Raw genomic sequence first — 15,103 nt, forward strand, 5'->3', positions numbered from 1 at the left:
AAATTCCTTTAATCGTGTCCAGAGTGAAATCGTTATTTTTTTATGAGTATTTTAATAGGGATGGGTAGTCCACAGGTCAGAAGCCGAGTTGTTTTAAATCGAAATATATATATTTTAGAAATGTCTCAATTACGACTACTAGAGAGAAAGAAGGAAACGACATGACACACGTGTGGAAAGAAGATGGAAAGACAATTCCTAAAACATGGCTTGCCTTCTCTTTTCAACAGAACCGGGTTTAATTTCTTATTCTGCCATCTTTTGATTAACATCTCGGTTTAATTGCACTTAAAAAAAAAAAAATCTGACGATATATATGAATACAGATCAAATTCTGAAATATTTCATCCGATGAAAAATGTTAAAAAATTCATCATTTTACCATTATTTGATATAATGATAAAATGATTTACATTGAAGCGATTTTAATTTTTTGTATTTTTAACCTTGTTAAGAAATTTGTCTATATAAAAAAATATTAGACCAAATCAGGTTCCAAAATTTTTCTTACAAATTACCAAAGTGAGATGTGCTCCAAACTGCTCCATATTTAGAAATCCAATTATTCTGAAGATCTTAAGTCATCCCTTTATTATTCTCTCTAATAAAGTAGTTAAACCTAAGGATTTCAATCAATCAGTATAATTGAGATCATTTAATCCTGTTATTAGTATTGTCATTTTTCTTTCTACACTTATTTTTTTCAATATTATATACTCATTTCCAGGTTAGTCCAGGATAGAATATACACGTAGGGTTGGAGGGAGTCTCAAGTCTTGAATATTAAGATTTGCTTCCCTTGAAATAAAATTTATAATCAGATATATATATATATATATATATATATATATATATATATATATATATATATTTTAATTTAGATTTCTGGTTAATTTATACAATTGCATTAGATAGAAAATATGTCTAATATCTAGACAAATAAAATTAATTCAACTTTAAATAATAAAATTTTTAATAAAAAATTAGGTGCTAATGCAGAGAGTGATCCGATCCGCGTTATTTTTTAAAATCGTATTTCCCCGTTTAATTAAAGATTTTTTTATTCAATTGTAAGGTACAGAATAGGTACAAAACACCCTCCCCATGTTAAGAATAGCTTTTTAAATAACGTTATTTCAACACGGATCACCCTCTGCATGAATACCAAAAATTAAATGGAAACGAATTCAACCAAATCGAGGCTCATTGAAACATTATCTTCTTAACCAAATCAGTTCTAGTTTTATAGCAATTTGGTTCAATTAATAATTTAATAACCTAATCATTACGGTATTTTCTGAATATTAAATTATTAATTTAATCAAATTTTAAAACTTGACAATAATTTGGTTAAAATAACTTTAACATTGTAAGAATTTAAGATAAAAAAAAAAATGGTGCTTGTACAGTTTACGAACCGTGTTATTTATTTTAGATAGGATTTTGAAGTTAAATTTAATTTTTACGATAATTGTCAGGTGAAAGTACAGAATGAGTTTACCCCCCCCCCGTACACACAACATATTAAGAATAGCTTTCTAAATGATACCGTTATTATTTCAGCACGGTGGTTAAACTGCACAAGTAAAAAAATAAAATAAATAAAATAAAAAAGGTTTGTTTTCTCACCTGCAATTCACACCAAGCGACGGAGACGCCGGTTTCCGTGTCGAGACCTTTGTAAACAGTTTTAAACGATCCACGGCCTATTTCAACGTCGAACTTGAGAAAGCGTCCGCACATCGAGGTGGAGACGGCCCGGTCTTCGATCTCTTTCTCCTTCTTGGAGTTTTCGCTCTCCTCCTCCCGTCGGAATTCGGCGTTGATCCTATCGGTGCCATCGAGGTATTTCCGATCGTCATCGATGCTGACATCGGACACGGTGTGCCCTTTGCTTTTCTCCCTCTCGGAGGCGAACCCGCTGTCGGCGGACATCTCGCCGACCACGTGACTGTGGAATACCCCGTCGTCGATCTGCACGATCTTCGCCTGATCGTCGATGGTCACCGAGCGCTTTCGCCGCTCCTGGCCAGATTGACCCCCCGCCGGCATGTCCGGTTTGCGTATCGTGTTCGGACGCTTGCCACTGACTAGATCCGCTCGCGCCGTGGAGAGCATGTGATGATGACCGTCATCGTCCGTGCTCGTCGGCGTCATAGTAGTCGTGCCAGCAACCACCTTGGCCCTCCTAAAGTCTGACAAGCTACTCGTCCTCACTTTGCTCTTCTCGCCTCCTCCACCACCACCACCACCACCACCCGACTTATCGTCTCGGCTTCCGCCGCCACCGCCGTTGACCGGGGGTTGTGACTCCAGAGTGCAATCTGGCAGACTCCTCGATCTGTCCCGGTTGCTACTCAAATCCCTAACCTCTCGCTCCAACGGATGCGACAAGCGCTTCCATAACGCGGCCTTCTTCGAGGAAACTATCTTGCCACAGGTTCCTCCTCCACCCCCACCACCACTGACACCGAGTCCTCCGCCACCACCTCCGTCCTTTCCACCATCCAGTTTCTTGTCCCTGATGGCCACCAGTCGGCTGCTGCCCGTGTTGTGATGATGGTGGAGGATATTCGAGTCCAGCGACGACGACGAATGACGACCGGTGACCCGATCGGCCAACTTCCGGTGGGAGAACCGGTTGCCCATCTCGCCCGATCGCCGGCTGAAACGAGTCGAGGTCGTCCGCAATGGCGACTGCTTCAACGTCCGTTCATTGTTCGGACTCAAGGAATCTCGGATTTCGCCGTTCACAGCCGCTTTACTCTTATGCATCTTTAAACAACTAAGCAAACCAAAGTTCTTCACTTAGACAGGGCCCAAAACACATAGACACTAATTAAGTACCTTTAATATCGTTAAGGAAGTAATAAGATGTTCGATATTAACTATAGATAGTATACACGAATACACGCGTATATTATTGTAATATATTAGCTAGATGGCCGACGAATCACTAAGAACCATTAGGTGCAGTCAAACACCATGTATAAATATATATATATATATATATATACACAATATATATTTAATAGATGGTGGATTAGGCGTAAAGTTTGGACATAAGTATCGATATTCTATCAGATATAAATATATACCTAGGAGATATTTAATTAGCTTATAACAGGGTAAAGATGAATGAAATCGTAACTAAAAGTGACACTTTACTAGGAGATATAGGAAGTTTTGGCTTTAATATAAATTATTATACCACTTAAATAATGTATCTATTTATATATAAACATACATAACTAGCTAACTATACACACCTGATAGGGTGCAGAGAGAGTGGGGGAAAGGAAATAAAAAGGAGAGAGGGGGGAAGACTTCAAGAGTCGGTTATAAACCTTAGACACTTCATTTTGGTGCACGTCCTTCCTTTTTTATATTAATTAATATAAATAATTAATAAAAAAGAGACGATATAATTTGTAGACGGAATTAGAGAAGCAAGAATACCGTCTTCCGAATTGTTAGCTTTCATCTTCATCATCTTAGTAATAGTCTTGAGAATGATGATGAAGATTTAGTTTTTTTGTGTGGATAGAAAATTTAATAATATTATTAATAATAAAAGAACGTAGCAATTTTTTCTTTTTTTTTTTAGAAGGAAAAAAAAAATTAAAAACAAAAACTATATAAATAAATTAAAAAAAAATCTTAACAATTTTACGGGAGGGGTGGGGGGACAAAGAAAAATGTTGAGTTTTTTTTTTTTTTTAATATTAGACTTGTTATAGGATTTAAATGTGTGTGTGTAAATTGGGAAATGCGAAAAATGTAACAAAAATAAATAAATAAAATATATTAAAAAAACCCAAAAAACTAGCCAAAATTGAGACGAGAAGAGTGTCTCAACAAAATGTCATCGACGTTTGTAATTTTTCCACTCTTCCTTCTTTTGCCTTCTGTGCTGGAACAGCGGAGGCTGAAGCCAACATTTTTCAAAAGGAAATTAAAGGAAAGCAGGAACATCATCTCCGATTTTTAGTAATATTATCAGATCCCACAGGAATATGGCACGCATAGCATTTAATAGGGGAAAAAATGAGCAAGGGAAAAAAAAAAAAAATTGAATGTTGCGTTTTTTCTTTTTTTTTTTTTTTGTAGACAGCTTTTTTCTCCCTTAATTAGTTATAAACAAATCTTTTTTTAAATAAAAAAAAAATGCAAAGTAATTGTTTTAAAACTGATATGATCAGTGAAAAATATATCGAACAGGAAAGGTGGAGAATATCCGAGAGAAAAGAAAGGACCAGAGGTTTGATGGAGACTATTTCCAATTTCCAAGGACTTTTCTTAAACAATTAAACACAAAACGAACTTCATCTGTGACGTCACAAACACTTTGTTAAAGGCAAAGAAAGGAATTTTAATTTAGAAAAAAAAAAAAAAAGGGGGAAAGATTTTTTTTCTTAAAAAAAAAAAAAAAAATTAAAAATTCTCAACTGTCAATTGTCAGAAAGCCCGAATAAATTCTCTGGAAGAACTCCATGATTATTATTATGTCTTCAGATTTTTCCCCCTTTTTTAAAAACAAATTGCTCTTTTTTTGATTGTTAGACGAATGTGCGTTTCTTAAAGTAGGTGTTACTATACGGTAGAGATATCCAGGAATTATATAGAATCGAAATCCAGGGTGAAAATATCCATTTCCACAACGGAAAAAACGTAAACAAGTCGGATCGTCATGAATCTGGCTCGTAAACACCAGTATGGCGGACAGAGACAGGGATTTTGGAATTGCAAAGCGACAAGAGAGAGAGGAAGAGATATAGATTAATGAGTGAGTAGGCGAAAGGAAGGGAGTTAATTTCAGAGGCGGAGGGAATAGGAAAAGCAGATCGCTACAAATTATCTTGTTTCTATTTTTTTTATCACCAACCGAAATAAAATTAGAGAACCATGGTATTTCGTTGAGAATATCCGTAGGTTTAATGAAAATATCAGCGATTTTAATTCATATTTTTGTCGGACTATATTCCTTTATGGTGGCTGGCGGAGGAGTGGTTTCAGTGACGGCTACTTTAAAATTGCGCCTGTGCTCCGCCGGATATCCGCATTTGGTTTGCTCACGAATACAAACAATCAACAATAATGATAATAAAACTTCAAAACGAGACTAATCTACCAACTTTCATCATTTACTTTTTTTTTTGCCATTAGCTTATATTTTTTAATCCTTTTTTTCATCCTTTAACATCAGCATCCTATATATATATTTAGTTGCTTTTAATGTAATTAGCCAATTATCATATTATATTGTTTCGAGTATGTGTATTTCTTTCTTTTTTCTACTCTAAATTATTCTCATTATACGAAAATATTTTCACAACTACTACTAGGTGCCACACAGTCAGATGTGCATTAAGTTTGCTAAGTATATATATATATATATATATATATATATATATATATATTGTGTGTGTGTGTTTCTTCAAAATTAAAATTACAATGAACAGCAAATTAGAATGACGTTTATTTATTTCGTTCGATCTATAAAGTTTCGTATTTAGAATTTACTGGAACGTCAGATGATAAAGTATTGGTCATATGATTTGAGATTTTTTTGTTTTTTCTATTTAGCTTGAAGAAAAATTTTTAGAAGTCTTGGCTTTTAAAAAAGAGATAGGAAAAGAATATTGGCATCTTTAAAATTTTTTTGGACGCCAACCTGCAAATTAAAAAAAATCTTTTTGTCTTTTCTATTCTTTCCTCCAATACATCATCATCATCATCATCATGGACGAACAATAGTGATTGTTTTAATGTCGTCAATAACGTCGATAAATCGGATAAGCAAAGAGCTTAACCAGTAAACAAAATCGCACACAAAGAAGAAAAAGAAAACTTGTTTTGCCTCTGGAATTACATTTTTTTTTTTTTTTTTTACATAACATGTAAAAGTTGTAAAATATGTAAATAGAAAAAAATGTGAAAAATAATGAAGGAGCCAGTCTGGTTATATATTTTTATTCTGCGTTGATGACAAATTAAACGTGTGTGTGTTTTTGTGGGGTGGGGGGGTGATAACTGGCCAAATAATACATAAAAAAATCGTTCTTTAATAGACGGACACATTTGAAAATGCATGTTTTTCTATGGTTTAGAAGCACAAATAAACCATGCTACTTGGCATCTTAAAAACAAAAAAACAAAAACAAATACGTTCTAAAACTTCAAGAATCAATTTCGAATGTCGAAAGGTCACCGAGTAATTCATCGTGAATACCGGCGTGCCGATGATTTCAATACATTCTTATGAGTGAACGATGTGTACCTGGTGTTGTCCAGGAGTCTTTTTATTTTTACTTTTTCTTTCATTCATTTAAACCCTACCCATATCACCGCTTTTATCTTTTCTTGCGAGAAAAATATTTTTGCATAAATAAACCGGTAAATGTGATCATCGGAATACAAAAATCACCGCTAAAAAAATCGTCCTCGTCCATCAAACTTAACCACCGAACTGGAATGGAAGAATGCATTTGTGTTTTAAAAAATCAGGATACTTTTAGGGAATGGGCACCCGGGGGACTTTCAGTTGACTGATTTCAGGGGAGTCAGTTCTGAGTATTGACCGTAACGGAGAATCCAGATTCCGCCTGGGAATTGCCGAAGCAGTTTACAATTTATTTTATTTTTTAACCTAACCAAGCTTTTCATATGCTCATTGCCTGCGCTTTTTGTCTTTCATTTTTTTTCGCGGCTTTCAAATCATAAACTGTCTCGGTCATTTCCGGAACTGACGCTGGATTCTCCGTCATTAGTTGGGAGTGATTTCCATAAGAACTGAAATCCTCTGGCTGCTTATTCCTGAGAATAATGGACATCTTATGTTAATTCTAAAATTTAAATCCTATAAATACATTCAATATTAAAGTTTTTGTATGAGCACTCAGTAACGGTTGTTTTTGTTAGCAAATTATTTAAATAAGAAAAAAAAGAAGGATTTTGAAACTAAAATTCTTCTTTATTTCATAATTAACTACTTTAAATAAATTATTATGAAATCGATTAAATTAAAAAAACAAAAAAACAAAACAAAACGCGCACGATATTTGATAAGATGTTAGGCATACAATAATTTAATTATTGACCGGCGTGCTAAATTAGTGGTTTTAAGGCTGAGATATATTAGAAAGTAATTTTTGCTTGAATAATCACATTTTAAAGCAGGTTATTTATTTTTACGATTTGTCGACTGTTATTCGATTTTTTTTTTTTTAAATCCTAATAAATTAATGCCTTATTCCATTAATTAGATTATATAAAATGTAAAACATGTTTATTTAACCATATAAAATTATTTTAAAAAATATTATATATTTATATTTAATATACTTTGCCGGGATTTATTTATTTTAAAAATCATTTTTATTACTAAATAAAAAAAAAATGTGACATTAAAACTCAGCGATATTATTGTATTTGTAGGTGTTCTCAATGTATCCCCCCCCTTCTCACGGGGGGGGGGGGTCAAACACAAGGTCAATTTTTAATATGGGTGGAGGGAGATTCAGCACTCAAAAAAAAAAAAAGAAAAAAAAGACAGTATACCTTTCATAAATAAAAATTACTTCGATCAAACATGCACCCAAAAATGTATTTGCAAAATAAATATATTAAATTTAAAAAATGAAACAAATTTGACAAATTAGGCACAAGGCCCTTAGTGCCGGAAGTATGTCTGTGTGTTGGAGGTGGGCATTTCTTGGCCTTTTGGCCAAGATCAAAGTGTAGTATCTGTTCCGGCAGATACTGCAAGCAAAGACCATATGTGTGGGCAACCTCACATATAAGACCTTGGTCAATGTAGGGGCAACCCTTCATACCAATTGTCATTATCCAACTCCCCTACTCCCCGGGGAGTTGGTCCCCATTTCCCCTTCACTCCTCACATTAAAAATCGGCCTTGTGCCTAATTTGCTCGGTGGGGGAGCAAATAAATACCATCTGTTCCGGCAGATACTGCACTTAAGATAATTTGTACCAGTCAATGGAGGGGAAACCCTCTATACTGGGACAATTATTATTTTTGGTAACCAGAGTGCCCCCTTTTTGCCTACTTTTAGGGGAGCTGGTTTTTACCTCACATTAAAAACGGCCTTGTGCCTAATTTGCTCAGTGGGGGAGCAAATAAATACCATCTGTTCCGGCAGATGCTGCACTTAAGATAATTTGTACCAGTCAATGGAGGGGAAACCCTCTATACTGGGACAATTATTATTTTTGGTAACCAGAGTGCCCCCTTTTTGCCTACTTTTAGGGGAGCTGGTTTTTACCTCACATTAAAAACGGCCTTGTGCCTAATTTGCTCAGTGGGGGAGCAAATAAATACCATCTGTTCTTCAGATGCTGCACTTTAATTTCTTGTTCTCTGTCAGTGGAGGAGAAATCCTTCACGACTGAGACAATTTTTATTTTTGTTCCTTTTCTCCACGTTAAAAAACGACCCTGGTGTCTAACTCTGTCCCGTGGGGAGGCATTGTAAATAGGATCATCTTCCTCTCCTGCTCTTAGCTACATTATGACCCTCTCGTTTCAGCACTGTTCCTTTCATTCTTTCACCATTTGGTCATCACTTTCATTTCAGCAATCACCACAATACCACATTTACTCGTTGGAAGCACCAAGGATTGAAAGTGAATTCTATTTACAAACAATTTATTTCGAGTTGTATATGTGCTGTCTCCCCACGCGGAGAAAATCTGTCACAAGCGTGACAATGTGGGGGGAGGCCTTTATCCCGTGATGTACTCGTGGTAGGGGTGGCGTACCAAAATAGCCGAAGGAGTGTGTGATTGCTTAAGTAAATACTGCCGCGAACTGTGGAATCGCTTATGCCAAATTAAAATCTCATCAGTAAATATTTACTTGCCTCCCTACAAGGGAAAAACTAGACACATGGGTGGTTTATTATTGTGGAGAAAATCCAGCCACCTAAGAAAAAAAAAAAAAAAAAAAAAAAGGACATTTTGGATTGGGACAAAAATAAAATTTTCCTCAGTCTAGAAGGACTTCTTCTTCATTGACCAAAGACAGAAAAGATGAAGTGTATTATCAGAACAGATTATACACTTTACTCCTAGCATAAAGTTCATGAGATTTTACTTAATATAATAAACTTATGGTCTTGTACAGATATAGCAAGTTCACCTTCCAAGGCTTTACTTTCTTTAAGGAAGGGTTAGTTTATTGCTAATCGTTTGGGGCGCCCCTGCTGAGAAGTGCCGACGGGGCAGCTCGGGTAATTTTGTAGGCTATAGTGCTTTGTCTGCTTTTCCTCTTGAACGCTGGCTTTTTAATTCCTATCTTCTGACCTTGTGTCACATCTTCTACAATGAGATAATTATATTTTACAATGATAAAAATTCGATTTTCTTTAGACCTGAACCCGAATCGTTTTAGATTTATATAATATACTGCAATCGAATTTATATTCTAAATAACTAATATGATACAGTGTAGCCACTAAATGTATTTAACCGGCGTTGCCCGGATGGTGGTAGGGCCCACTGGTGGGCTTAAAAAAAAATCTATTCAAAATGTAGTCACGTTAACAAATTTTAATTTTTAGATAGGATTTTAAAAATGTTCGGTTTAGTTTTCCTTATTTTTAAAAATTTTTGATTTCAGTACAATTTAATAGTGAATTGAAAAAAATATCAATGCATATTTGTAAAAGTTACGTATGGACACACACACACACACACACACACACACACACACACACACAGAATATTATCTGATAGTTTTATTTGTTCGGCATAATCGTATTGACACACCTGTTTGGAAGGTGACGGTGGTTTTTGGTTAACGAACGACACAGACTGACGACCTGGGTGTTCCAAGATCGAATCCAGTTCGTTCCCTAAAAATAACTTTGACTTAAGATGTTAGCAACTTTCTCGTGATCCCTCTCTTTCTAGAAAGAATTCTGACTAGAAAATTATCGGAAAAACTAATGCAACAATAGAATCTTTGGATTCATGCGATATGATGATAAAGTGAAACGACGTGGATGGGAATGCTAAATACTGCATGTCATCTCCTCATGACTGGGATATACATGCGGCTGGGGAATGCTTGTGAATTTGATATTCCCTGTAAACTTCCTCATACGGAGGAAGACAGCTAGCTCGAGAGGGACTAAATGCTGCATTGCTGCATACTACACCAGGTATTACCGTTCAGTTGTGTGTGTGTTTTCAGTACAGAGTCTCTGTACTGTACTACAGAGATTATGGCTTGTTAGGTATCACATTATTTTTTATCTATAATCTTATATATATATATATATATATATATATATATATATATATATATATATATATATATATATATATATAGCAATTCAGCCCGGGTGTTTGGAGGTGTATGTTGAGAAAAAAAAAAAGCGGTCAATTTTTTTAAATTTGACCTCTATTTTGACCCCTTTACGTTTATAAACCAATCCCAATCGTTGAACTTTGACCCCTTAATCGCCAAATTTCTGGCCGAAAACCGATCACATAGATTTTCTCAAATCTCAGTACCCTGTATATCAAATTTCGAGTCTGTATACTAAAAATTGACAGAGTTATTGCGTAGGGAAATGTACACAGACACAGACAGACACACAGATTCGTTCACTTTTATAGATATACTAGCATTTCAGCCCGGCGTTGCCCGGGTGTTTGGAGGTGTGTGCTGAGCAATAAAAGAAAAAACGGCCAATTTTTTTAACTTTGACCCCTATTATGACCTCTTAACATTTATTGTTTTGGGCTCAAATCAAGTTATTGTTAGATCCATGTCCAAGGGACCTATATCTAAACTTTCAAGTGGTTAGACCCAAAATTGTTGGAGGAGTTTGGTAGAGTTCCCAAAGCTCAAATTGGTGAAATTTGACCCCTTAATAGCCAAATTTCTGGCCAAAAACTGATCACATAGATTTTCCCAAATCTTAGTACGATATATATCAAATTTCGAGTCTGTAGGCTAAAAATTGACAGAGTTATTGCATAGGGAAATGTACACAGACAGACAGACACACACACACACACACACACAGACACGTTCACTTTTATAGATATACTAGCATGGGTGCCCAGCATTGCGCGGGTGTTTGGAGATGTATGCTGAGAAAAAAAAAAAAAAAAAGGTAAATTTTTAAAACTTTGACCCCTATTATGATCCCTTAAAATTTATTGTTTTGGGTTCAAATCAAGTTAGTAAGTTAGATCCATGTCCAAGGGACCTATATCTAAAATTTCAAGTGTTTAGACCCAAAATTGTTGGAGGAGTTTGGTAGAGTTCTCAAAGCTCAAATTGGGGAAATTTGACCCCTTAATAGCCAAATTTCTGGCCGAACACCGATCACATAGATTTTCCCAAATCTCAGTACCTTGTATATCAAATTTCGAGTCTGTATACTAAAAATTGAGAAAGTTATTGCATAGGGAAATGCACACACACACACACACACACACACACACACACACACGTTCACTTTTATAGATATACTAGCATTTCAGCCCGGCGTTGCCCGGGTGTTTGGATGTGTATGTTGAGCAAAAAAAAAAAAAAAAGTGGTAGTAGGAAGACTGGCTCGAACCCGTACCGCAAAGAAGGAAAAGAATGGGGTAAAACCTAATGTTTATGCTGTTACGACCACCGCCAAACCGGAAGCGACATTTTTAAAAATTAAGGCTAGACAATCTAAAGGAGAGGATAACTTTAAAAAATATCGGCGAAAAAAGTGCCCCCCCCTGTAGAAAGGTGCCTAGTTGAAGGGGAAGATATTAATGTTTTTAGCCAATTTTTTTATATTTGTCATATGAAAGGTCAAACTTTAAAACGATACTGATCTTGGTAAAATCCGTCGCCTCATTTGAAAGTTTAAGGCAGGCATGCAAACAGACATACATACATACATTTATACATTGGTAACTAAAAATGCTATACCCAAACTGATGAAAAAGCTTGCCCTATCTCTGAATACCCTTTATGTAAAATTTCAAATATTTAGACCAGAAATTGTCTGAGTAATTTGGAAGAGACCGCAGAGGTCAATTTTTAAAGACTTTGACCCCTATTATGACCCCTTAAAATTTACTGTTTTGGGCTCACATCAAGTTAGTAAGTTAGATCCATGTCCAAGGAACCTATATCTAACCTTTCAAGTGTTTAGACTCCTATTATGACACCTTAAAATTTACTGTTTTGGGCTCACATCAAATTAGTAAGTTAGATCCATGTCCAAGGAACCTATATCTAAACTTTCAAGTGTTTAGACTCCTATTATGACACCTTAAAATTTACTGTTTTTGGGCTCACATCAAATTAGTAAGTTAGATCCATGTCCAAGGAACCTATATCTAAACTTTCAAGTGTTTAGACTCCTATTATGACACCTTAAAATTTACTGTTTTGGGCTCACATCAAATTAGTAAGTAAGATCCATGTCCAAGGAACCTATATCTAAACTTTCAAGTGTTTAGACTCCTATTATGACACCTTATAATTTACTGTTTTGGGCTCACATCAAATTAGTAAGTTAGATCCATGTCCAAGGAACGTATATCTAAACTTTCAAGTGTTTAGACTCCTATTATGACACCTTAAAATTTACTGTTTTGGGCTCACATCAAATTAGTAAGTTAGATCCATGTCCAAGGAACCTATATCTAAACTTTCAAGTGTTTAGACTCCTATTATGACACCTTAAAATTTACTGTTTTGGGCTCACATCAAATTAGTAAGTTAGATCCATGTCCAAGGAACGTATATCTAAACTTTCAAGTGTTTAGACTCCTATTATGACACCTTAAAATTTACTGTTTTGGGCTCACATCAAATTAGTAAGTTAGATCCATGTCCAAGGAACCTATATCTAAACTTTCAAGTGTTTAGACTCCTATTATGACACCTTAAAATTTACTGTTTTGGGCTCACATCAAATTAGTAAGTAAGATCCATGTCCAAGGAACCTATATCTAAACTTTCAAGTGTTTAGACTCCTATTATGACACCTTAAAATTTACTGTTTTTGGGCTCACATCAAATTAGTAAGTTAGATCCATGTCCAAGGAACGTATATCTAAACATTCAAGTGTTTAGACTCCTATTATGACACTTTAAAATTTACTGTTTTGGGCTCACATCAAATTAGTAAGTTAGATCCATGTCCAAGGAACCTATATCTAAACTTTCAAGTGTTTAGACTCCTATTATGACACCTTAAAATTTACTGTTTTGGGCTCACATCAAATTAGTAAGCAAGATCCATGTCCAAGGAACCTATATCTAAACTTTCAAGTGTTTAGACTCCTATTATGACACCTTATAATTTACTGTTTTGGGCTCACATCAAATTAGTAAGTTAGATCCATGTCCAAGGAACCTATATCTAAACTTTCAAGTGTTTAGACTCCTATTATGACACCTTAAAATTTACTGTTTTGGGCTCACATCAAATTAGTAAGTTAGATCCATGTCCAAGGAACGTATATCTAAACTTTCAAGTGTTTAGACTCCTATTATGACACCTTAAAATTTACTGTTTTGGGCTCACATCAAATTAGGAAGTTAGATCCATGTCCAAGGAACGTATATCTAAACTTTCAAGTGTTTAGACTCCTATTATGACACCTTAAAATTTACTGTTTTGGGCTCACATCAAATTAGTAAGTTAGATCCATGTCCAAGGAACGTATATCTAAACTTTCAAGTGTTTAGACTCCTATTATGACACCTTAAAATTTACTGTTTTGGGCTTACATCAAATTAGTAAGTTAGATCCATGTCCAAGGAACGTATATCTAAACTTTCAAGTGTTTAGACTCCTATTATGACACCTTAAAATTTACTGTTTTGGGCTCACATCAAATTAGTAAGTTAGATCCATGTCCAAGGAACGTATATCTAAACTTTCAAGTGTTTAGACTCCTATTATGACACCTTAAAATTTACTGTTTTGGGCTCACATCAAATTAGTAAGTTAGATCCATGTCCAAGGAACCTATATCTAAACTTTCAAGTGTTTAGACTCCTATTATGACACCTTAAAATTTACTGTTTTGGGCTCACATCAAATTAGTAAGTTAGATCCATGTCCAAGGAACCTATATCTAAACTTTCAAGTGTTTAGACTCCTATTATGACACCTTAAAATTTACTGTTTTGGGCTCACATCAAATTAGTAAGTTAGATCCATGTCCAAGGAACGTATATCTAAACTTTCAAGTGTTTAGACTCCTATTATGACACCTTAAAATTTACTGTTTTGGGCTCACATCAAATTAGTAAGTTAGATCCATGTCCAAGGAACGTATATCTAAACTTTCAAGTGTTTAGACTCCTATTATGACACCTTAAAATTTACTGTTTTGGGCTCACATCAAATTAGTAAGTTAGATCCATGTCCAAGGAACCTATATCTAAACTTTCAAGTGTTTAGACTCCTATTATGACACCTTAAAATTTACTGTTTTGGGCTCACATCAAATTAGTAAGTTAGATCCATGTCCAAGGAACCTATATCTAAACTTTCAAGTGTTTAGACTCCTATTATGACACCTTAAAATTTACTGTTTTGGGCTCACATCAAATTAGTAAGTTAGATCCATGTCCAAGGAACCTATATCTAAACTTTCAAGTGTTTAGACTCCTATTATGACACCTTAAAATTTACTGTTTTGGGCTCACATCAAATTAGTAAGTTAGATCCATGTCCAAGGAACCTATATCTAAACTTTCAAGTGTTTAGACTCCTATTATGACACCTTAAAATTTACTGTTTTGGGCTCACATCAAATTAGTAAGTTAGATCCATGTCCAAGGAACGTATATCTAAACTTTCAAGTGTTTAGACTCCTATTATGACACCTTAAAATTTACTGTTTTGGGCTCACATCAAATTAGTAAGTTAGATCCATGTCCAAGGAACCTATATCTAAACTTTCAAGTGTTTAGACTCCTATTATGACACCTTAAAATTTACTGTTTTGGGCTCACATCAAATTAGTAAGTTAGATCCATGTCCAAGGAACCTATATCTAAACTTTCAAGTGTTAAGACTCCTATTATGACACCTTAAAATTTACTGTTTTGGGCTCAC

The 15,103-nt window shown here is 34.9% G+C and overlaps 1 protein-coding gene across 13 annotated transcripts in view; it reads right to left on the minus strand.

The window, feature by feature from the left end:
• Window positions 1–2,943, minus strand: part of LOC145243377 (uncharacterized) — a 158,086-nt gene extending 155,143 nt beyond the window's left edge. For all 13 annotated transcript variants that reach the window (XM_080106211.1, XM_080106209.1, XM_080106206.1 and 10 more), the window contains exon 1: window positions 1,630–2,943. In XM_080106211.1, the coding sequence (XP_079962337.1) occupies window positions 1,630–2,775 (1,146 nt within the window). In that variant the 5' untranslated portion in view covers window positions 2,776–2,943. The remainder of the gene's footprint in view (window positions 1–1,629) is intronic.
• Window positions 2,944–15,103: the final 12,160 nt, after the last annotated feature.

This window comes from Euprymna scolopes, chromosome 22, assembly GCF_053919585.1.
Source record: "Euprymna scolopes isolate OS-2025 chromosome 22, ASM5391958v1, whole genome shotgun sequence".
Classification (NCBI taxonomy): domain Eukaryota; kingdom Metazoa; phylum Mollusca; class Cephalopoda; order Sepiida; family Sepiolidae; genus Euprymna; species Euprymna scolopes.